General features: G+C 45.4%; 1 protein-coding gene and 1 pseudogene across 1 annotated transcript; both read right to left on the bottom strand.

Annotated features, from left to right (window-relative positions):
* Positions 1 to 310: 310 nt before the first annotated feature.
* Positions 311 to 9680, bottom strand: LOC139241586 (zona pellucida sperm-binding protein 3-like; the record flags this gene model as incomplete). The annotated part of the gene is made up of 10 exons (XM_070870063.1): positions 9558 to 9680; positions 6000 to 6112; positions 3004 to 3316; positions 1608 to 1723; positions 1421 to 1524; positions 1138 to 1315; positions 920 to 1040; positions 758 to 849; positions 522 to 673; positions 311 to 445 (listed from the first exon to the last, which is right to left on the bottom strand). Coding segments are annotated over exons 1-10 (1447 nt in total), but the record flags the coding sequence as incomplete, so codon positions are not given.
* A 6739-nt stretch (positions 9681 to 16419) lies between these two features.
* LOC139241584 (zona pellucida sperm-binding protein 3-like) lies at positions 16420 to 19371 on the bottom strand (annotated as a pseudogene).
* Positions 19372 to 25541: the final 6170 nt, after the last annotated feature.

The raw sequence follows: 25541 nt of genomic DNA, 5'->3' as shown, positions 1-25541 counted from the left end.
AAGGGAAATGTGGAATGTAAACACAGGAGGGGCCTTTGAAACAACTGAAGTTCAAAACACCAAGACCAAAGACTAATTCAAGCAAGTCACATTTCAAATTTATTACTCCATTTTTTGACAAATGATGGAAAAGCCCAAATGAGAAAGGATTCAGGTGTGTTTCCTGAAGAGGAAGAAGGCCACCAGAGTGGCTGAGATCATGGCCCCAGCTACCAACATCACAACCAGAAGCACCTCACCTGCAGAGAATGAGAAGCCATTGAGTCAGGAGTCACTAGACTGGAATTGGGTTCTCAAAATCAACACTCACCTGGAGAAGAACTCGGAATCTCCTCACGAGGCTCGACAGCTTCACTTCCCATCGAATGGACCAGGTCCTTCAGATCAGCATCCAGAATGATCAGGGGCCCAAGGGAGGCTTCACCCTCCCACACAGGCTCAGACTCTGCAACAATTCATTCCATCCAGTTACAAACAAACATCAAACAATAGTCCCAACACCCAATACCACCACAACATACCCAGCTCAGATAGGACCTCTCTCCTGCCCCTGGAGTGAAGTCTTCCTCCAGATCGCAATCTCAAGGCTCCGCAGTTGCCCCCATCACAACAGGCACAAACCTCAGTGGATCCTTCCACCATGGACAGGTCCAATTCAGTCACCAGGGACCATCTAAACAAACAAGGAAGCACACCATTGGCATATGGATGCATTCTGAGCAAAGAGGATCACCATTGTTGGTTAGATTTCACTCACCGGTTGGCTGGCTTCTGGAAGGAACAAGCTTTGTTGACTGAATCTGGCCTTTGATCTGCTGCAGCTACTTTCAGGTGGCAAGTGATGAAGATCTGCAGGAGACACATGCACGAGTTACTCAGTGTCAAACGCTCACTGTCTCAACATCTGGTCTCCTCTTACCAAGTCCCGGTCATCCTCAAAGAAGCGGAATGCATCCAGCTTGAACTGAAGCTTATCCAGGTGATCTCGCGGTGACACGAAGGACGAAAAGGAGTCTTCGTCTCGGCTGTCCAACAGGCAACTGGAAAGAGGGTCAGAAAGAGCTGCATCATTAAGAATGGATTCCCTCCGCCAAACAGTTATGTGTGTGACATATGCAGCCCAGATAAAGACGTTACCCGTTGAAGTCAATAATGTTGTATCTGGGGGTGGAGTCCTGGTCTGGGCTCAGTGTAGCGATACAGCGGTCAATATAGAGCTTCAGAGGCATGTGGTTCACGGTCATCACAGAGGCCTCGATGTTAATGAGGTCACCCAGGTGGTAGATATTGGAGGTACGCTCTGCACTCCAGTTAGCTGGAAAGGGAAAGGGAATGAGAGCAGGAACACAAGCTTTGGGTTCCTCACTTGATTCCAAGGAATGGGTAAAACATGCATGGTAGACAATTGACAATCACTTACCAGTCATCAGACGCAGGGAGAATGACAGACGTCCCTCTCCGGCCTTGGTGGAGGAGAAGGGGACCCAGGTGGGCTTGATCGCATTGCTGCTCACTGTCCTCTTCCTGTGGGAAGAAGAAAGGCCAGTTTTACTTCCAATTCACAACCCCATCAGAGGAAAGGAGAGCCTGTCAATCATCCACCTTACCTGGGATAATGGCACACAATAGGGACAACTGCTCCACTGGTTCTCACAATGACTCCTCCAATACGGCTTGGCCTGTAGTACAGGTGGCTGGTGTAAATCAGCAGGTCATCCGTCATCTGGGAGAGAAAATGTGATCTGGTCAGGGTCAGGTACAGAACAAGGGAGTCATTCTTGGACAAGAGAGCAGTGTTTAGAGAAACACACACAGCCCTTCATACTTCTATTAATTAGAGTCCCAGCCCTATCCAAATCCATTTGAAGAGATATTGTAGGCCTCTGCGGGGAAGTGACCCACAATCATCCACTTGTGCATTTATATAAAACTCACTTGACATAGTAAAACATTAAGGCACTTCACGGGGAGGTTCAGAAAAAAAAGTTTGGCACCAAATCAATGCAAGATATTTGACCAAAGGCTTGGGCACAAACAGTTTTAATAAGTGCCATAAACAGATGGAGTGGTAGAGGCAGAGGGGTTTAGGGATGGAAGACAGAAATAGGGATAACTGCTCCATTGGGTCTCAGTACTTTATGGTCACTTATGGTGATGCAGTCTTTATCCCCTGGAGTCCCAAGGGACCCCACAATGCCGTGGGAGATATATATATATATATATATATATATATATATATATATATAAATAAAAAGGAGGTCTCACATGCTGGAGAGGCACTGTGATCTGTAATAAAAGGACTATGGTCACATCTTACTTTGAGCTTGCAGTATCTAGTCTGACTATTCAAGACATAACATTCTAAAATGTCAACAATCCTGAGAATCCCTTCAAAAGGATTGTCTTCAGTCTAGGTTTCCTCAGTACAATTTCACCATAAGCATGTTCTGCCTTTACTCTAGAGGCACCTCAATTTGATGAAAAATGCCTCAATCTTTCCAAGCATTTTTGCATAAAGAACACTTGAATATTTAGTAATCAGTTCCCATGATTCTTTCTACAAGTCACAAACAGCATGGAACTCCAACTGTGTCCCAACCAATCTCAGAAAATCAAGACTAAACCACCAAATGTACAGCAAAAAAAAAAAAGTCACTTATGTAGCTGCAACCCTTCATCTCACCCTCCACTATTACATTGCTCAAGGCAGTCTCATAACCTTGTACTTCAGTCCAGATGCCCAGTTTTGATTCAATCAATAAAAGGTTGAATCAGGGAAAGAAACCTCAATGAGAATCTCATTTAAACAAGCCTCACTAAAATATTCTGAACATGAAGTCCAATCAAAATGAAAGCTTACATTAAAATCATATTGTTACAGGTCCAAATATTTCATAGAATGTTCAGCACAAATAGTCCATTCAGGCCAACTAATCTATGCCAGTGTTCCTCCTCCCAGGGGCCCATTGTTTGCAGAAGGTTTTAGATCAAGAATCACATTACCTTCACTGTGCTGTCACATTCATGGAGCCCATAATGAAATAGGACGGTGTGGTTCTGAGAGTAGACCCCAGTTGGCCGACAACCTGTTGACCCCAGGGTCAGATCAGCTGCTTTAATCAGGTGCCTGGTTCCAAATAAATCCATCTGTACTCTGACCAGCAGGTTCTGCTCTCCACATTGCACCATCACAGTCTGCAGTGGAGACACACTTCGCCCCTCAGACTTACTGAAACTGGAATCAAAAGCTGGGCCAGGAGGGACACGAGTGGCCTTCTCAATGCTCCATGGGAAGTCCCAGTTTCTAAACCGCTGCCTAGTATCAGAGCAACAAACAGCTCCAATCAAAACCAACAGAGGCCCCAAACCCTTCACTAGTTGCCCCATAATACAAACTACTGCAGCTCAACTGTGCTCTGTGGGGAGTCCCCTGATCCCCTTTTATACACACAGCCTGCCATCACCTGAAAACAATTGGAGCAGGTGTGGCTAAACTAAACCAATAGCCTATCCAACAATCTTACTAATTGGTTGTTTCCAGAAAGTTTTTCACACAGACTGGGTCAGTGATCGGGAGATGCTCCAGGCTGGAGACTATCTGGGTCTATGGGAACAAGACAAGTTCAGCTTTTGTTTTTTGATGTACTGAAGATTTACTGAAACAGAATATAATGAAAGAAACATATACAGACACCTAAAGAACATACATTCTATTCAAACTATGTAAATTTAATCAAACTTTACAACTTCAGATAAATACAGAGCTATATTTTATTAAGAGCTTTGATAATGTTGAACTGAAAGAAGTCTATTTCCATCTCCGTACCACTGCCCGACTCCGCCCCTGCCTCGGCTCCTCCAACCCTGCAACGCTCCGAGATCTCTGCGCTCCTCCAATTGTGGACTCTTGCGTCTCCCTGATTTCGATTGCTCCACCATTGCTGGCTGTGCCTTCAGCTGCCTTTGCCCTCAGCTCTGGGATATCCTCCCTGAGCCTCACCTCCTCTCTGCCTCTCTCCTCCTTTAGACGCTGATGAAAGGTCATCGACATTAAATTCTGACGAAAGTTCATCGACCTGAAACGTTAACTGTGTTTCTATCTCCAAGATGCTGCCTGACCTGCTGAGTATTTCCAAAATTTTTGATTTTTATTTCAAATTTCCAGCACCTGGAGTATTTTGCTTTTGTCCTCCTGTAAGACGCTCTTTAAGACCTATCTATTTGACATGTTTTTGATCACCTGTTCTAATATCTCCACTTGTGACTCAGTGTCAAATTGTGTTTGATAACTTTCCTGTGAAGCACCTTGGGTCATCTTACGATGTTAAAGGTGCTACATAAGTGCAGGTTGTTGTTGGTTTTAAAGCTGTATATGGGCTCTTTTATAATCCTTTTGGTGCAAGACCCGAAAACGATTGGAGACTTGTTTAGAGTGAGATTGGATTCAGATCTAAACAGGATAACGCGCCTACAGCCTGATGCAGTCTGTAGTGACCTGTTGAGGTCCAATAGCTGATTGCATGTAGAGAATTGGTCAAGTCTTGGTTTATTTTAATAAATCAATAGAAGTAACACTGGATTGCCCAGTTCCACCAACAGAGAGGCAACTGCATAAGTGCCCCTCAAACTGAGGCAGTACCACTAATATAATTAAACATCATCACCTATTAAACTAAAATAAACTCATAATGTAAATCACAATATTATTACTCGTGTCGATAAGACTTTCCTTTCCCTGCGGTACCCATCGGTTGCAGGAGGACTCGAGTGTACCTATGGGCACCGCGTGCTCCCTCTCCAGGGCCACCTGAGCATGGACAAGACTGTGGAGGAGAGACAGGAAGGCTGAGTGACCCCTCGCAACCCGTGGGCTGCACTCAGCCTGGGCCTTCGCCAGGCCCTGGGTCAGAGGTCAAGTTATTACTGAAGTCTCCTTCTTTCTCGATTATCATTGAAAATTCTTTTGCCAATTGAGCTTCCCTCCGCACCCACTCCTGGCTCCTGAACTCACCCCCATCCCCAATTCCAGCACCCTGCTAACTATCCCCTTCCCCCTCCCCCCACTGATGCTGCCGGCTACTGACCCCATCCCATCCACAGTTCCTTCACCCCAACATCTGTTACCTACATCCTAGCCCCACCCAGCCCACCCCCCCCATCCTCATTCCCGCACCTTTCCCCTTCAATTGCCCACGATATGCCCCAGCACCTCACACTCGCACTGCTCCCCACTCCCTGTCCGAACCCTGCCAAACCAGCTGGCCCCTGCCCCCAACCCCCTTCTGTTACTCTGGGATCTCCCCGTGCCCTCCTCCCCCTCTCCAACCGTCCCTTGCCCACTCCTTAGTCTCAGCCCTGGAATCCCAGCTCCTGATCTATGACCCAATGGCTCACTCAGGATGGACAGGATGGAAATGAACCAGACAGGCAAGCAGACACCACATTTAACTTCTGAACTTGTCCAGATCTTACTAATCTTGGCGATGGTGCTGATCAATTTGCCTTAGTGTCTCTCGGTAATGGATGGGTGAGAAAGTCAGTCAATGCCCTGCTATAATTCTTGGCCTTGCTGATTAATTGGTTTATGGAGTGCTGTGCTGTGTTGTTCATGACCTTGGCAGGAAGATGTGGAGGAAGCTGGCTGTGGTTTATTGGGGGGATTAACCGCTGCCTCAGGAACTTGTGGTTTGGTTTCGGCAGAAGCTGTGCTCAGGTAGTGTGGCGCGGCCCCATTGGAGGAAGTGTCCCGATGCGTCATGTTTTAGTGTGGTTTTACTACGGTAAAATGGACAATCCATTTGTACACCCAGTGAAAAGAAAGAACGAACTTGGGCTGGATTTTGGGGTCATTTGCGACCGGGTTTTTGCCGGGTTTTGACCCTCCGCGGCGAAAAATCTGTCGGTCAGCTGTTTTTCACCCTGCCGCGATCCTCGATTCGTTTTTTGCGGTGGCGCTTAGAAACACCGGGGAGAGCTGCGCCAGGTGTGCACCGGCTCACATTGTGACACCGCTGCGAGTTTCGAGTCTCACTCGACCCGTACGCCGCGAAACGCGCCCCACGATGACCACCAGGGAAAACACAGCCCTGTCGGCGGTGGTGAGTTGGATAAACTGGAAAAAAGGTAAGTTAAAATTTTTAATGTTTTAATTTTTGCAGCAATTTGTGAGGTAAGGGTGTTGTCAATGTTTCTTTAATGATTTTTTGATGTTTTTTTCCCTCCCAAGGCCTCTCTCTGAGCGCTCCTGGCCCCGCACTAAAGTTGGCGAGGTTCCTGTTTTTGCGCTGCAAAAGTAGTTCAACGCCTCCCTTTGCGCTCCACCTCATGTTGAAAGTAAAGCAATTAATCGCTAACGTTAATTGGGCAGTAAATTTCCTGCCTCGTCTCTGTTTTCGCCCTGAAAATGGAAAGCCGAAGATCTCGCCCCTTGTGTCTATATAGCACATTTCACAACCACGGATTATCCAAAAGCACTTTACAGTCAATTCAGTATTTTTCAAGTGTGGTCACTGTTGTAATGTCAGAATTGCAGGCAGAGTCTCAGTTTAACGGCTTATCCGTAAGACGGCACCTCCGACAGTGCAGAATTCTCTCAGTACTGCACTGGAAGTGTTGGCCTGGATTACCTGCTCAACTCCCTGGAGTGGGACATGAACCCATGACCTTCTGACTCAGAAGGGAACATGTTACCCATTGAGCCATGGGTGACCTGTTGGGCCTTTATTGTGTATAATCTTCCACAGGGCCCCTATAGCGATCAAGGAAGAGATCCTGTCCTTCCCATGGACAACACCAGGAGAGATTGCTTTGTGTAATATATAAAACTACTCTATGAATGGATAAGATGCGGAGGCGGTAACCCAGGCAGAGTGTTCCGATACCCAGGCGGAGTGGCCAACTCCTCTTTGGACATATTCCTGGAGGTTTCATCACATGACCTCCAACCCTTCCACCAACACGTTCATCCTGAGGGCACCCCACCTTCCCACCCTGATTGGAGAGCGGACTTGCTTCCTTACCCACTCAGGTGATTCTTGACTCCCAGTCAGACAACCATTTTATCCTTTCTCCAATATTTTTATCATCAATAAACAGACGTGCTCAGAGAAAATGAAAAAGACAATTTATTTTAATGCTCCTGTGATTTTTCTGCTCACCGACAGTGTCCTGGAGATTTAATCTTTATTTTGTGGAGACTCCAGGGTAATCCTGGAGCGTTGGCAACCCTATATCCAGGGCTGGCCTGTTTTCCCCACAATGTCATTTTCATACCAGATTCCCAGACATTTCACATTATTGGGTGGAGATTTGGGAGAGGAATTCTGACCCCAACAATGAACATTAACACCGAGCAGACATGGTCAAGAACCCCTACACCAGTGTAGCATTACCTCATCTCACACTAGACACTCCTTGAGAGCTGGGAGAGAGACCGATCATTTTTAGCACCTGATTGAGAGTTAGTTTTGTGCTGTGGGGTCTGGGGTGGGAAGAGTGGAGATTATCCTCAAACTTATTTCAGCCAAGGCCATTAAAGGCAGCAGGGAGTAAAAAAAGAATGGGAGAGAAAAAGAGTTTTGTGTCTTCCATTTCATCAGGCTTGGTCAAATTCATACCTTGAATCCCAGAAGCCAAAAGGAGAAAGTTCAGTTTGTTTTAGTTTGGGTCTTTTAGTTCCCCACTCCAATGTTCTCCTTGCCTGAAGGCTTTGATTCGTAGAGATTCCTCACCTTGATTGGCTGCTGGTCTTGTGAGCCCAGCCAATGAGTATTTTCACTCTATTTGAGTGTAGTGGGACTAGAAGTGGAGTTTTTTTTAAATTTCAAAATATACTTCATGAATATAAAATTTACAAAATACATTGGAAAGCAGTTCAGTACATTTGGATGTGGTCAGCAATTCCATACAATACATTTAGATACTGACGGCAGTTCCGTTCAACACAGTTGCTTGCTTTACATTTCAGAGGTACAATTCAGGATACATTGTAATACAGTCATTAAATTACATTACATATGGCACTATACAGTACATGGAATGGGTGAGGTTAGTTAGATTTCTTTGCAACATACATTACTAATCAGAACTTGCATTATACATGGCGCTACATAGATGTTTTCAGATCATGATGCTTTACATATATAAAAAGTTTACAAATACAGCCCGCGGGGAGTTTTACACTGATTCCAGCCCCTGGGTGGAGCTGGGAGATGGAGTGTAGGGTTGGGGGGGGGGGGGTGGGGGAAATTGGAAAACAGCATCATAAATTTGAATCCACTCCTCACAACTGCACTTTCCAGACAGGGTGTCCAGATGGTGATCAGGAGCAAGAATCTTCAGCTAACTTGCCTCCTCACTAGCCACGGGTCAGAGGCCAACTCTGTTCCACTTGCTGAGATTGGCAAACACTGAGCAGACCAAGCATCAAATCTGGGATTTTCTGCTCTGTTGGCCTGAGTACCACAAGAGTCAGTGTCTTTAAAAATGTTTAGTACCGAGGAGATCAGACATGGAATTTGCTTTAGTGGGTAGACCCCCTACCCGAGGTCAGAAGATCAGGTATTCAAATCCCACTCCAGAGACTGCAGCACAAAATCCAGGCCAACACTAGTTGAGTACTCAGTCTCAGAATAAGGGGCTGCCCATTTAAAACTATGTCCCCCATGAGTGGAAATATCCTCTCTGCATCCACCTTGTCAAGCTCCCTCATTATCTTATGATTCAATATCATCTCTTATTCTTCTGAACACCAATGATATAGGCCCACCCTACCTTCATAAGTCAACCTCCTTAGCTCCAGAAGCAACCAAGTGAACTTTCTCTGAACAGCCTCCAATGCAAGTATATCCTTCCTTAAATACAGAGACCAAAACTGTATGCAGTATTCCAAGTATGGCCTCAATACCCTGTATAGTTGTAAGAGGACTTCCCTGCTTTTATACTCTATCCCCCTTGCAATAAAGGCCAACATTCCATTTACCTTCCTGATTACTTGCTGTACCTGCATTGTAACTGTTTCTTGCACAACGACCACCCCTCCGACCTAGTCCTTCTGTACTGCAGCACTTTTTCTTCATTTAAATTATAATTTGCTTCTCAATTATTGCTGCCAAAATAGATAACCTCACATTTTCCCATATTATACTCCAGCTGCTAAATTTTTGCCCACTTAGCCTGTTTATATCCCTTTCTAGATTTTGTATCCTCCTCTCAATTTACTTTCCCCACCCATCTTTGTATCAGCAGCAAACTTGGCTACATTGCACTCAGTCCCTTCATCCAAATCATTAATAGATTGTAAATAGTGGAGGACCCAGCACCAATCCCTGCAGCACTCCACTAGTTACTGTTTGCCAACTGGAAAATTACCCATTTATCCCAACTCTTCTGTTAGCCAATCCTTTACCCATGCTAATATATTACCCCCAACCCCATGAACTTTTATCTTGTGCAGTAACCTTCTACGTGGGAGATTACTGGTGGACGGGCAAGTTTTGCAGCCACCACAGAGGATGGAGGTGTGGCCTGGGCAGCGCACAACCTCCCTGCAGACTTGCACTCAAGTACATGTGCAGGAAGGTGGGGGATTTGGCCAGAGTCAGCGGCAGTGGCTGCGGGGCACCTTCGGGCATGGACGGGCCTTTGTTACTGTCGGGGGTTGCAGTGAGTTCGGGCGCCATCTTTGGTCTGCACAAGTCCACCCGCCTCAGGGAGCAGGGAGTGATGGGGCGGGGCTTCCTCGATGTCACACTGCTTTCCATTGTCCCGCTGCGGGGCAGGGAGCATGCGCAGCAGCCAGCTTACTGCAGGGAGACCATCAGGTGCTGGATGGTGACCAGTGACATAAATGTCCAGGTCGGTGATTGGAGCATGGGCAAATACAGCAGGAGTGGCAAGAGACTGGAGGGATGTGATCAGGGCCCGAGAGGAGAGTTCGGGGCCAGGGGCAGCACCGGCCAGCCCACACTGCGATGTGTGCGCGCACTAGACCAGTGCAGCAGAGCAGGTCTCCAGTCGTCTTGGATAACCTTTGCCACTGGACCAAGACCTAGCTGTCAAGCCCGTGTGGTGGCTGGTGTGTAACGGACACCAACGTTTAATAAAATCCATGTACTGGTATCTTCCACTGTTCAGGATCCTTCATTGAAACACCTGTGAACTCATCCTTTTTTGGCATGGAAGAAGTCATCCTAGTTTTGAGGGACTGCTTGTGATGAATATGGCACCTTATTTAGATTTCCAGAAGGCAAATATATCACATCCACTGGTACCCCCTTATTCACCCACCTTGTTACATCCTCACCAAAACACCAGCAAATTTGTCAAACATGATTTCCCCTTCATAAAGTTATGCTTTTCCAAATGTCTCGCTACTGCTTCCTTAATAGACTCCAGCATTTTCCCCAATGACATATTAGGCTAACTGGTCTATAGTTTACTGCCTCATTTAAAAAAAATGAGGGGCAGTTATATTTGCGGTTTTCCAATCTGCTGGGACTGCCCCAGAATCCAGGGAATTTTGGTAGATCACAACAATCCATCCACTATCTCTGCAGCCACTTTTAAAACCCTCAGATGTTAGCCATCAGGGGCAGGGGACTTGTCCACATTTAATCCCATCATTTTACTGAGTACCACTTCTTTAGAGCTTGTTCTGCCCTCCTATAGCCCCTTGATTATCCACTATTGGAATTTTTTTTTTGTCGAACATGAAGAATACAAAATATTTGTTCAATGTCTGCCATTTCCCTGTTCCCCAGTCTCATTCTCTAGGGGACCAACATTTACTTTATTCTTGTCCTTTTTTTGTACCTGTAGAAACTTATTTAAAAAAAGACAATTACAACTAACCATTAAGGAATATTAAATGTGGAACACATTTAGTGAAGTTACAGTATGTGGAGTCTAAAACATACCTATCTGCAGTGGCCAATTAAGGAGATGCTGCTTTGGTCTATTCCCTCGGCACTGGAGGGAGACTAGAACCTGCTCACACAACTTCCTGGCTGACTGAATGCTGGGTGTCTGTAACCCCATCTACTTTCTGTAGAAAGATGGCAGCAGCTCCTTATTACTTACATCCATTTAAAAAGGCACAATATTTAATCCAGAGGAGTGGAGATTTATTTATTTGAAAAGTTGTGAAGGGGAGATTTAATATAGAGACTTTCAAAAAAAAAAAAATGAAGGTTTTCATAAGGAATGGGGAGGAGAACACTTTCTAGCAGAAAGGTCAATCACCAGATGATAGATTTAACGTACTAAAAGGTTATACTTTCCATAGAGACAGTGCAGCAAAGGGTCATCAGACTGATTCCTTGGGATGGCAGGACTGTTGTATGAGGAGAGAAATCAGTCAACTAGGCCTGCATTTATTGAGTTTAGCAGAATGAGGAGATCTCATTAAAATGTATAAAATTATGATGGGGTTGGACAGACTGGATATTGCCCATGGCTGGAAAGTCTAGAACAAGGGGGTCACAATCTCAGGATAAGGGGTAGGAAATTTAGGACATGAGAAATTTCTTCAGAGGGTGGTGAACCTGTGGAATTCTCTACCACAGAAGGCTGTGGAGACTAAGTCATGGAATATATTTGAGATATAGCAAGACAAGAGTATGGAGAGAAAGCAGGAATATGGTGTAGAGAGGATCAGACATTATCATATTGAATGGTGGTACAGGATCAAACAGCCTACTACTGCTCCTATTTTCCATGCTTCTATGTTGAATATAGGCAGAAAGGGTCAAGTGGCCTCCTACTGTGCTGTATGCGTGCAGGTTCCATCCTTTTAAACTCAGGTACTGCTGAGTTTCAACTGACCCCAAAGTGGCAGGTGGTGAGAATCAGTAAAATCTAGGCCTCCAAATCTGGTCTCATGTCTTTCAGATCAGAGGTTCTCAACCAATGGTCTGCAAAAATATTGCAAAGGGCTTGCCAAGCAGCCTGGGATTTTACACAGGATATACAGCACAGAAACAGTTCATTCTGTCCAATCAGTCCATGCTCCACTCGAGCCTCCTCCAGTCTTTCATTGAAATCTAGCAGCATATCCCTTCTCCGACATGCTGGTCCAACCTCCCTTTATATACATCCATGCTATTTGTTTCAACCACTCAGTGGTAGTAGGTTCAGCATTCTCCGATTTTAAAAAACTTTAATAAGTCAGCTTTAAAAAACCCACCATATTAGGTGGGAAATCCAGCCGAGCAAAAAGGTGGCTGTGATCCGAACACAACACTGTCCCCCAGACCCCGCTCCAATGTTTGTGATGGCAGCAGCGGCCACTAAGCCCAGGGACCTGCTCACTGAAGGGAGAAAGCTGGCAGCACTGGTCTGCCACCTTAATCTCTCCACCCTCCACTCCCCGCAGCTTATAGAAACAGAAACATAGCAAATAGGTGCAGGAGGCGGCCATTCAATGAGCTCATGGCTGAACATGCAACTTCAGTACCCCATTCCTGCTTTCTCACCATACCCCTTGATCCCCTAGTAGTAAGGACTCGATCTAACTCCTTTTTGAATATATTTAGTGAATTGGCCTCAACAACTTTCTGTGGTAGAGAACTCCACAGGTTCACCACTCTCTGGGTGAAGAAGTTTCTCATCTCGGTCCGACATGGCTTACCCCTTATCCTTAGACTGTGACCCCTGGCTTGGGACTTCCCCAACATTGGGAACATTCTTCCTGCATCTAACCTGTCTAAACCCATCAGAATTTTAAACGTTTCGATGAGGTCCCCTCTCCTTCTTCTGAACTCCAATGAATACAAGCCATTCAGGAGACCAAAATTGTACACAATACTGCAGGTGTGGACTCACCAAGGCTCTGTACAACTGTAGCAACACCTCCCTGCCCCTGTACTCAAATCCCCTCGCTATGAAGGCCAACATGCCATTTGCTTTCTTAACCACCTGCTGTATCTGCATGCCAACCTTCAATGACTGATGTACCATGACACCCAGGTCTCATTGCACCTCCCCTTTTCCTAATCTGTCACCATTCAGATAATAGTCTGTCTCTGTTTTTACCACCAAAGTGGATAACCTCACATTTATCCACATTATACTTCATCTGCCATGCATTTGCCCACTCACCTAACCTATCCAAGTCGCTCTGCAGCCTCATAGCAGCCTCCTCGCAGCTCACACTGCCACCCAACTTAATGTCATCTGCAAATTTGGAGATACTACATTTAATCCCCTCGTCTAAATTAATGTACAGTGTAAACAGCTGGGGCCCCAGCACAGAACCTTGCGGTACCCCACTAATCACTGCCTGCCATTCTGAAAAGTACCCATTTACTCCTACTCTTTGCTTCTTGTCTGACAACCAGTTCTCAATCCATGTCAGCACACAACCCCCAACTATCCCATGTACTTTGATTTTGCACATTAATCTCGTGTCAGACCTTGTCAAAAGCCTTCTGAAAGTCCAAATATACCACATCAACTGGTTTTCCTTTGTCCACTCTACTGGAAACATGCTCAAAAAATTCCAGAAGATTTGTCAAGCATGATTTCTCCTTCACAAATCCATGCTGACTTGGACCCATCATGTCACCGCTTTCCAAATGCGCTGCTGTGACATCCTTAATACTTGATTCCATCATTTTACCCACTACCGATGTCAGGCTGACCAGTCTATAATTCCCTGCTTTCTCTCCCTCTTTTTTTTAAAAAGTGGGGTTACATTGGCTACCCTCCACTCGATAGGAATTGATCTAGAATCAATGGAATGTCAGAAAACGACTGTCAATGCATCCGCTATTTCCAAGGCCACCTTCTTAAGTACTCTGCGATACAGTCCATCAGGCCCTGGGGATTTATCGGCCTTCAATCCCATCAATTGCCCCAACACAATTTCCCGACTAATAAGGATTTCCCTCAGTTCCTCCTCCTTACTAGACCCTCTAACCCCTTTTATATCTGGAAGGTTGTTTGTGTCCTCCTGAGTGAATAACGAGCCAAAGTACTTGTTCAATTGGTCTGCCATTTCTTTGTTCCCCATTATGACTTCCCAGATTCTGACTGCAGGGGACCCAAGTTTGTCTTCACTAACCTTTTTCTCTTTACATATCTATAGAAATTTTTGCAATCCGTCTTAATGTTTCCTGCAAGCTTCTTCTCGTACTCCATTTTCCCTGCCCTAATCAAACCCTTTGTCTGCCTCTGCCAAGTTCTAAATTTCAGCCAGTCCCTGGGTTCGCTGCTATTTCTGGCCAATTTGTATGCCACTTCCTTGGCTTTAATACTATCCCTGATTTCCCCTTGATAGCCACCTTCCCTTTTTTATTTTTACACCAGACAGGAATGTACAATTGTTGTAATTCATCCATGCGGTCTCTAAATGTCTGCCATTGCCCATCCAAGTCAACCCCTTAAGTATCATTCGCCAATCTATCCTAGCCAATTCACACCTCATACCTTCAAAGTTACCCTTCAAGTTCTGGACTATGGTCTCTGAATTAACACTTACATTCTCCATCCTAATGCAGAATTCAACCATATTATGGTCACTCTTCCCCAAGGGGCCTCGCACAACAAGATTGCTAATTAATCCTCTCATTAAACACCCAGTCTAAGATGGCCTCCCCCCTAGTTGGTTCCTCAACATATTGGTCTAGAAAACCATCCCTTATGCACTCCAGGAAATCCTCCACCGTATTGCTTCCAGTTTGGTTAGCCCAATCTATGTGCATATTAAAGTCACCCATTATAACTGCTGCACCTTTATTGCATGCACCCCTAATTTCCTGTTTGATGCCCTCCCCAACATCACTACTGTTTGGAGGTCTGTACACAACTCCCACTAACATTTTTTGCCCTTTGGTGTTCTGCAGCTCTACCCATATAGATTCCACATCATCCAAGCTAATGTCCTTCCCAACTATTGCATTAATCTCCTCCTTAACCAGCAATGCTACCCCACCTTCTTTTCCTTTAATCTATCCTTCCTGAATGTTGAATACCCCTGGAAGTTGAGTTCCAAGCCCTGATCATCCTGGAGCCACGTCTCTAATCCCAATCACATCATTTGTTAACATCTATTTGCATACTTAATTCATCCACGTTATTACAGATACTCCTTACATTAAGACACAAAGCTTTCAGGCTTGTTTTTTTAAACACCCTTTGTCCTTTTAGAATTTTGCTGTACAGTGGCCCTTTTTGTTCTTTGCCTTGGGTTTCTCTGCCCTCTACTTTTCTTCATCTCCTTTCTGTCTTTTGCTTTAGTCTCCTTTTTGTTTCCCTGTCTCCCTGCATTGGTTCCCATCCCCCTGCCATATTAGTTTAACTCCTCCCCAACAGCACTAGCAAACACTCCCCCTAGGACATTTGTTCCGGTCCTGCCCAGGTGCAGACCATTTGGTTTGTACTGGTCCCACCTCCCCCAGAACCGGTAATGATAATTCATACCTCACCACCACCACTTGTTCCAACACCATGTTATGTTGGTTGGTCTTCCTTTTTCTGGAAGAACTTCACTCCTCACTCCCCAAATCCTCTCCCTGCAGAAGTCACCAGCTGCAACACTAACCCACTTCAAGTATCCTGCGACTATTGAAATCAGCCAAGAGGCTCCACTTCAGCTTGGAATTTTTCTCCCATGTATTATTTGTGCGCCCAGGTTTGTCAATCAAATGAAGGGGAAAGGAAATAGGCAGCAGGTGCAGGGAGTAAAGGAGCTGCTAGGGTCAGTGAGTCACTGGCTTTTGGGAAAAAGCCCAGTTGAATGGCATCATTACCAACAAAACAGAAACAGTTTGCAAACATATTTATATATATAATCTGCAGTAACTCAACCCTGGCCCTCATTTTCTCTGCTGAATGGTTGACTCACACCAATAGTTACAAGGGTGTTAGCTGCCCTTTGCTGCCTAAATTCATTCATTCTTCACCTGTGAGTATTAGCAGTCTTGCTCTACCAAGGAGGGTCTCACAGGCAGACCCAATTCTTCACTCAATATTGTGTTCCAGCTGGGATTTCAACCTTCCAACAGTGATCTGCACACTACTGGGACCAATTTGGGATGAAGAAAAAAAACCCTGTGGCCTTTAACTGATGTAAAATATTGCAGATGGGCAAAAGGCCATTTCACTAAATTAGAGAACCGGGACCGACTAATGTGCTGGAAACAGTCGGAGGGAATGGAGGCTCATTAGAGAAAGTGGGAGTGGGATGGTGCCGTGACCAGTATCATGATAGCACAAGCAGCTGCACTAGGATTTTATTAATTTTTTTTTTTTTAATAACCATTACAAGGGAAATGTGGAATTTAAACACAGGCAAAAGGGCCTTGGAAACAACTGAAGTTCAAAACACCAAGACCAAAGACTAATTCAAGCAAGTCACATTTCAAATTTATTACTACATTTTTTGACAAATGATGGAAAAGCCCAAATGGGAGAAAGGATTCAGGTGAGTTTCCTGAAGAGGAAGGCAGCCACCAGAGTGGCTGAGATCAGGGCCCCAGCTGCCAACGTCACAACCAGAAGCACCTCACCTGCAGAGAATGAGAAGCCATTGAGTCAGGAGTTACTAGACTGGAATTGGGTTCTCAAAATCAACACTCACCTGGAGAAGAACTCGGAATCTCCTCACGAGTCTCGACAGCTTCACTTCCCATCGAATGAACCAGGTCCTTCAGATCAGCATCCAGAATGAACAGGGGTCCAAGGGAGACTTCATCCTCCCACACAGGCTCCGACTCTGCAACAATTCATTCCATCCAGTTACAAACAAACAACAAACAATAGCCCCAACACCCAATACCACCACAACATACCCAGCTCAGATAGGACCTCTCTCCTGCCCCTGGAGTGAAGTCTTCCTCCAGATCGCAATCTCGAGGCTCCACAGTTGCCCCCATCACAACAGGCACAAACCTCATTAGATCCTTCCACCATGGACAGGTCCAATTCAGTCACCAGGGACCATCTAAACAAACAAGGAAGCACACCATTGGCATATGGATTCATTCTGACCAAAGAGGATCACCATTGTTGGTTAGATTTCACTCACTGGTTGGCTGGCTTCTGGAAGGAACAAGCTTTGTTGACTGAATCTGGCCTTTGATCTGCTGCAGCTACTTTCAGGTGGCAAGTGATGAAGATCTGCAGGAGACACATGCACAAGTTACTCAGTGTCAAACGCTCACTGTCTCAACATCTGGTCTCCTCTTACCAAGTCCCTGTCGTCTTCAAAGAAGCGGAATGCATCCAGCTTGAACTGAAGCTTCTCCAGGTGATCTTGCGGTGACACGAAGGAAGAAAAGGAGTCTTTGTCTCGGCTGTCCAACAGGCAACTGGAAAGAGGGTCAGAAAGAGCTGCATCATTAAGAATGGATTTCCTCCGCCAAACAGTTATGAGAGTGACATATGCAGCCCAGATAAAGACCTTACCCGTTGAAGTCAATAATGTTGTATCTGGGGGTAGAGTCCTGGTCTTGGCTCAGTGTAGCTATACAGCGGTCAATATAGAGCTTCAGAGGCATGTGGTTCATGGTCATCACAGAGGCCTCGATGTTAATGAGGTCACCCAGGTGGTAGATATTGGAGGTACGCTCTGCACTCCAGTTAGCTGGAAAGGGAAAGGGAATGAGAGCAGGAACACAAGCTTTGGGTTCCTCACTTGATTCCAAGGAATGGGTAAAACATGCATGGTAGATAATTGACGATCACTTACCAGTCATCAGACGCAGGGAGAATGACAGACGTCCCTCTCCTGCCTTGGTGGAGGAGAAGGGGACCCAGGTGGGCTTGATCGCATTGCTGCTCACTGTCCTCTTCCTGTGGGAAGGAGCAAGGCAAGTTTTACTTCCAATTCACTACCCCATCAGAGAAAAGGAGAGCCTGTCAATCATCCACCTTACCTGGGATAATGGCACACAATAGGGACAACTACTCCACTGGTTCTCACAATGACTCCAATATGGCTTGGCCTGTAGTACAGGTGGCTGGTGTAAATCAGCAGGTCATCCGTCATCTGGGAGAGAAAATGTGATCTGGTCAGGTACAGAACAAGGGAGTTATTCTTGGACAAGAGAGCAGTGTTTGGAGAAACACACACAGCAATTCATACTTCTATTAATTAGAGTCCCAGCCCTATCCAAATCCATTTGAAGAGATATTGTAGGCCTCTGGGGGAAGTGAACCACAATCAAGCACTTGTGCATTTATATAAAACTCACTTGACATTGTAAAACATTAAGGCACTTCACAGGGAGGTTCAGAAAAAAAGTTTGGCACCAAATCAACACAAGATATTTGACCAAAGGCTTGGCCACAAAGTTTTAATAAGTGCCATAAACAGATGGAGTGGTAGAAAGGCAGAGGGGTTTAGGGATGGAAGACAGCACCAGGGATAACTGCTCCATTGGGTCTCAGTACTTTATGGTCACATGGTGATGCATATAAAGCTGTAAATAATATATTATATTTTTATATATCAATAGGTCTCAGGGGACTCTGATCTGTAATAAAAAGGACTATGGTCACAGCTTACTTTGAGCTTGCCATATCTAGTCTGACTATTCAAGACATAACATTCCAAATTTCAACAATCCTGAGAATTCCTTCAAAGGATTGTCTTCAGTCTAGGTTTCCTCAGTACAATTTCACCATAAGCATGTTCTGCCTTTACTCTAGGGGCAGCTTAATTTGATGAAAAATGCCTCAATTTTTCCAAGCATTTTTGCATAAAGAACACTTGAATATTTAGCAATCAGTTCCCATGATTCTTTCTACAAGTCAAAAATAGCATGGAACTCCAACTGTGTCCCAACCAATCTCAAATCAAAACTAAACCAGCAAATGTAAATCAAAAAAAGTCACCCATGTCACCACAATCCTTCATCTCAACCTCCACCTGTTACATTGCTCAAGACAGTCTAGTAACCATGTACTTCAGTCCAGATGACCAGTTTATTTTCAATCAATAAAAGGTTGAATCAGGGAAAGAAACCTCCATGAGTATCTCATTTAAACAGGCCTCACTAAAATATTCTGAACATAAAGCCCAATCAAAATGAAAGCTTACATTAAAATCATATTGTTACAGGTCCATATATTTCATAGAATGTTCAGCACAAACAGTCCATTCAGCCCAACTAGTCCATGCCAGTGTTCCTCCTCCCAGGGGCCCTTTGTTTGCAGAAGGTTTTAGATCAAGAATCACATTACCTTTACTGTGCTGTCACATTCATGGAGCCCATAATGAAATAGGACGGTGTGGTTCTGAGACTAGACCCCAGTTGGCCGACAACCTGTTGACCCCAGGGTCAGATCAGCTGCTTTAATCAGGTGCCTGGTTCCAAATAAATCCATCTGTACACTGACCAGCAGGTTCTGCTCTCCACACTGCACCATCACAGTCTGCAGTGGAGACACACTTCGCCCCTCAGACTTACTGAAACCAGAACCAAAAGCTGGGCCTGGAGGGACACGAGTGGCCTTCTGAATGCTCCATGGGAAGTCCAAGTTTCTAAACTGCTGCCTGGTATCTAGCAACAAACCACTCCGATCAAAACCAATAGCGGCACCAAACCCTTCACTAGTTGCCCCATAATACAAACTACTGCAGCTCAACTGTTCTCTGTGGGGAGTCCCCTGATCCCCTTTTATACACACAGCCTGCCATCACCTGAAAACAATTGGAGCAGGTGTGGCTAAACTAAACCAATAGACTATTCAACATTCTTACTAATTGGTTGTTTCCAGAAAGTTTTTCACACAGACTGGTTCAGTGATCGGGAGATGCTCCAGGTTGGAGACTATCTGGGTCTCTGGGAACAAGACAAATTCAGCTTTTGTTTTTTGATGTACTGAACATTTACTGAAACAGAATATAATGAAAGAAACATATACAGACACCTAAAGAACATACATTCTATTCAAACTATGTAAATGTAATCATACTTTACAACTTCAGATAAATACAGAGCTATATTTTATTAAGAGCTTTGATAATGTTGAACTGAAAGAAGTCTATTTCCATCTCTGTACCACTGCCCGACTCCGCCCCTGCCTCGGGTCCTCTAACCCTGCAACGCTCCGAGATCTCTGCACTCCTCCAATTGTGGACTCTTGCATCTCCCTGATTTCGATTGCTCCAACATTGGTGGCTGTGCCTTCAACTGCCTTTGCCCTAAGCTGTGTGATATCCTCCCTGAACCTCTCCTCCTCTCTGCATTTCTCCTCCTTTCAGACGCTGATGAAAGGTCATCGACATTAAATTCTCATGGAAGTTCATCGACCTGAAACGTTAACTGTGTTTCTCTCTCCAAAATGTTGCCTGACCTGCTGAGTATTTCCAAAATTTTTGATTTTTATTTCAAATTTCCAGCACCTGGAGTATTTTGCTTTTGTCCTCCTGTAAGACGCTCTTTAAGACCTATCTATTTGACAAGTTTTTGATCACCTGTTCTAATATCTCCACTTGTGACTCAGTGTCAAATTGTGTTTGATAACTTTCCTGTGAAGCTCCTTGGGTCATCTTATGATGTTAAAGGTGCTACATAAGTGCAGGTTGTTGTTAGTTTTAAAGCTGTACATGGGCTCTTTTACAATCCTTTTGGTGCAAGACCCTAAAACGATTGGAGACTTGTTCAGAGTGAGATCGGATTCAGATCTAAACAGGTTAACTGCCCTACAGCCTGATGCAGTCTGTAGTGACCTGTTGAGGTCCAATAGCTGATTGCATGTGGAGAATTGGTCATGTCTTGGTTTATTTTAATAAATCAATAGAAGTGATGCTGGATTGCCCAGTTCCACCAACAGAGAGGCAGCTGCACAAATGCCCCTTAAACTGAGGCGGCACCACTAATATAATTAAACATCATCACCTATTAAACTAAAATAAACTCATAATGTAAATCACAATATTATTACTCGTGTCGATAAGACTTTCCTTTCCCTGCGGTACCCATCGGTTGCAGGAGGACTCGAGTGTACCAATGGGCACCGCATGCTCCCTCTCCAGGGCCACCTGAGCATGGACAAGACCGAGGAGGAGAGACAGGAAGGCTGAGTGAACCATCCCAACCCGTGGGCTGCACTCAGTCTGGGCCTGTGAATATTTGTCTTCGCCAGGCCCTGGGTCAGAGGTCAAGTTATTACAGAATTCTTCTTTTCTCTCGATTATTATTGAAAATTCTTTTGCCACTTGAGCTTCCCTCCTCTCCCACTCCTGGCTCCTGAGCTCACCCACATCCCCAATTCCAGCACCCTGCTAACTATCCCCTGCCCCCTCCCCCCACTGATGCTGCCACCTACTGACCCCACCCCATCCACAATTCCTGCACCCCAATGTCTGTTACCTACCTCCTAGCCCCACCCACCCCCCGTCCCTATTCCCACACCTTTCCCCTTCAACTGGTCACAATGTGCCCCAGCACCTCACCACTCGCACTGTTCCCCACCCCCTGTCCGAGCCCTGCCAAACCAGCTGGTCCAGACCCCACCCCCTGCAACTGTCCCTGCCCCCCATCCCCTTCCCCTACCTTCCCGCCCCCACCCTCTTCTGTTACTCTGGGACCTCCCCGGAGCCCTCCGCCCCCTCTCCCACCTTCCCCTGCTCACTCCTTAGTCCCTGCCCTGGAATCCCAGCTCCTGATCTACGACCCAATAGCTCACTCAGGATGGACAGGGTGGAACTGAACCAGACAGGCAAGCAGACACCACATTCAACTTCTGAACTTGTCCTGAGCTTACTAATCTTGGCCCATGGTGTTGATCAATTTGCCTTAGTGTCGGTTATGGAAGGGGGGAAAGTCAACCAATGCCCTGCTATAATTCCTGGCCTTGCTGATTAATTGGTTTATGGAGTGCTGTGCTGTGTTGTTCATGACCTTGGCAGGAAGATGTGGAGGAAGCTGGCTGTGGTTTATTGGGGGGATTAACCGCCGCCTCAGGAACTTGTGGTTTGGTTTCGGCAGAAGCTGTGCTCAGGTAGTGTGGCGCGGCCCCATTGGAGGAAGTGTCCCGATGTGCATGTTTTAGTGTGGTTCTACTATGGTAAAATGGACAATCCATTTGTACACCCAGTGAAAAGAAAGAAAGAACTTGGGCTGGATTTTGGGGTCATTTGCGATCGGGTTTTTGCCAGGTTTTGACCCTCCGCGGCGAAAAATCTGTCGGTCTGCTGTTTTTCACCCTGTCGCGATCCTCGATTCGTTTTTTGCGGCGGCGATGCTTAGAAACACCGGGGAGAGCTGCGCCAGGTGTGCACCGGCTCACATTGTGACACCGCTGCGAGTTTCGAGTCTCACTCGACCCGTATGCCGCGAAACGCGCCCCACGATGACCACCAGCGAAAACACAGCCCTGTCGGCGGTGGTGAGTTGGATAAACTGGAAAAAAGGTAAGTTAAAATTTTTAATGTTTTCATTTTTGCAGCAATTTGTGAGATAAGGGTGTTGGCAATGTTTCTTTAATGATTTTTTGACGTTTTTTCCCCTCCCAAGGCCTCTCTCTCAGCGCTCCTGGCCCCGCACTAAAGTTGGCGAGGTTCCTGTTTTTGTGCTGCAAAAGTAGTTCAACGCCTCCCTTTGCGCTCCACCTCTGGCACAGAGCCCAAATGTTGAAAGTTAAGCAATTAATCGCTAACGTTAATTGGGCAGTAAATTTCCTGCCTCGCCTCTGTTTTCACCCTGAAGACGGAAAGCCGAAGATCTCGCCCCTTGTGTCTATATAGCACATTTCACAACCACGGAACATCCAAAAGCACTTTACAGTCAACAAAGAATTTTTGAAGTGTGGTCACAGTTGTAATGACAGAATTACAGGCAGAGTCTCAGTTTAATGTCTTATCCGTAAGACGGCACCTCCGACAGTGCAGCACTCTCTCAGTACTGCACTGGAAGTGTTGGCCTGGATCACCTGCTCAACTCCCTCAAGTGGGACTTGAACCCACAACCTTCTGACTGAGGTGCGAGCATGTTACCTATTGCACCATGGCTGACCAGTTGGGCCTCTATTATGTATAATCTTCCACAGGGCCCCTATAGTTATCAAGAAAGAGATCCTGGACTTCCCATGAACAACACCAGGAGAGATCGACTCGTGTAATATATAAAGCTACTCTATGAATGAATAAGATGCGGAGGCGGTAACCCAGTCGGAGTGTTCCGATACCCAGGCAGAACGGCCAACTCCTCTTTGGACATATTCCTGGAGGTTTCATCACATGACCTCCAACCCCTCCACCAACACGTTCATCCTGAGGGCACCCCACCTTCCCATCCTGATTGGAGAGCGGAGTCATTTCCTTACCCACGCAGGTGATTCTTGATTCCCAGTCAGATAACCATTTTATCCTTTCTCCAATATTTTTATCATCAATAAACAGAAGTACTCAGAGAAAATGAAGACGACAATTTATTTTAATGCTCCTGTGATTTTTCTGCTTGCAGCAGTGTCGTGGAGATTTATCTTTATTTTGTGTAGACTCCAGGGTAATCCAGGGCGGGCCAGTTTTCCCCACAATTTCATTTTCGAACCAGATTCCCAGACCTTTTACAATGGTGGTTGGAGATTTGGGAAGAGGAATGCTGACCCCAACAATGAAAATTAACACTGCGCGGACATGGGCAAGAACCCCTATACCAGTGTGGCATTACCCCATCTCACACTAGACACTCCTTGTGAGCTGGGAGAGTGAGAACGACCATTTTTAAGCACCTGATTGAGAGTTAGTTTTGTGCTGTGGGTCTGGGTTGGGAAGAGTGGAGATTATCCTCTAACCAGTAAAGGCAGTAGGGAGTAAAAAAAAAAGAAAGGGAGAAAAAGAGTATAGAGTCTTCCATTTCATCAGGCTGGGTCAAATCCATACCTTGAATCCCAAAAGCCCAAAGAAGAAAGCTCAATTTGTTTTAGTTTGGGTCTTTTTGTTCCCCACTCCAATGTTCTCCTTGCCTGAAGGCATTGATTCAGAGATTCCTCACCCTGATTGGCTGCTGTTCTTGTATGCCCAGCCAATGCATGTTTTCGTTACTTGACCGTGGTAGGGTAGGGAAGTGGAGTTTTTGTTTCATTTCCAAGTATACTTGTAAATTTTTATATTCAAAATACATTGAAAAGCAGTTCAGTACAGTTGGATGTGGTCAGCAATTTAATACAATACAGTTGGATACTGACAGCGGTTCCATTCAATACATTTGCTTGCTTTACATTGCAGAGGTACAATTCAGGATACATTGTAATACAGTCATCAAATTACAGTACATGGAATGGGTGAGGTTACAGTTAGATTTCTTTGCAACATACATTACTGAACAGAACTTGCATTACATGGTGTTTTCAGATCATGGTGCTTTATATATACAAAAAGTTTACAAGTACAGCCCAAGGGGAGTTTTATACTGATTCCAGCCTAGGGGTGGAGTTGGGAAAGGGATATTGAGGGAGTGTTGGGTTGAGGATTGGAAAACAGCAGCAGAAATTTGAATCCACTCCTCATAACTGCACTTTCCAGACAGGATGTCCGGATGGTGATCAGGAGCAAGAATCTTCAGCTAACTTGCCACCGCACTAGCCAAGAGTCAGAGGCCAACTCTATTCCCCCACACTGCTCCCCTTGCTGAGATTGGCAAACACTGAGCAGACCAAGCATCGAATCTGGGATTTTCTGCTCTGTTGGCCTCAGTACCATTAACAATGTTTAGTACAGAGGAGATCAGACATTGAATTTGCCTCAGTAGGTAGCACCCCTACCTGAGGTCAGAAGATCATGTATGCAAATCCCACTCCAGAGACTGCAGCACAAAATCCAGGCCAACACTAGTTGAATACTGAAGGAGCACTGCATTGGTAGAGGTGCGTCTTTCTGATGGGACGTTCAACCGTGGCTCCATCTGGCCTCTCTAGCGGCCGTAAAATATCCGATGGGACTATTGAAAAGAGGTCAGTCCTCTACATGTTCTGGCCAATATTTATCAGAATGATACTAGGGCTAAATTATACAAACAGGCTGCTTCGACTAGGTTCGTATTCCTTGAGTAAAGAAGGAAAAAGGGTGATCGAATTGAGATGTAGGTTAAAAGGAATTGGTGGGGAAAAATATTTCCTCTAGTCAGGGAGCCCAGAAGTAGTATGAGAATAATAGGTGCAGGAGTTGGCAACCTGGTCCCTCGAGCATGCTCCACCAATTAATAAGATCATGGCTGACCTGATAATGAACTCAGCTCCCTTCCCTGCCCGCTCAAAAACCTATCACCAGCTTAAATATATTCAATGACTGCAGCGCTCTGGGACAGAGAGTTCCATAGATTTACAACACTCGAGAAGAAATTCCTCATCTCAGTTTTAAATGGGCAGCCCCCTATTCTGAGACTAAGTCCTCTGCATCCACCTGGTCAAGCTCTCATTATCTTGTCAATATCTCACATTCTTCTGAACGCCAATGATATAGGCCCAACCTACTTTCATAAGTCAACCCCCTTAGCGCCAGAATCAACCTAGTAAACTTTCTCTGAACAACCTCCAATGCAAGTATATCCTTCCTTAAATACTGAGACCAAAACTGTACACAGTAATCCAGG

The sequence above is a fragment of the Pristiophorus japonicus genome, unplaced genomic scaffold, assembly GCF_044704955.1.
Source record: "Pristiophorus japonicus isolate sPriJap1 unplaced genomic scaffold, sPriJap1.hap1 HAP1_SCAFFOLD_1115, whole genome shotgun sequence".
Classification (NCBI taxonomy): Eukaryota; Metazoa; Chordata; class Chondrichthyes; family Pristiophoridae; genus Pristiophorus; species Pristiophorus japonicus.
This window is presented reverse-complemented; position numbering and strand designations above follow the sequence as displayed.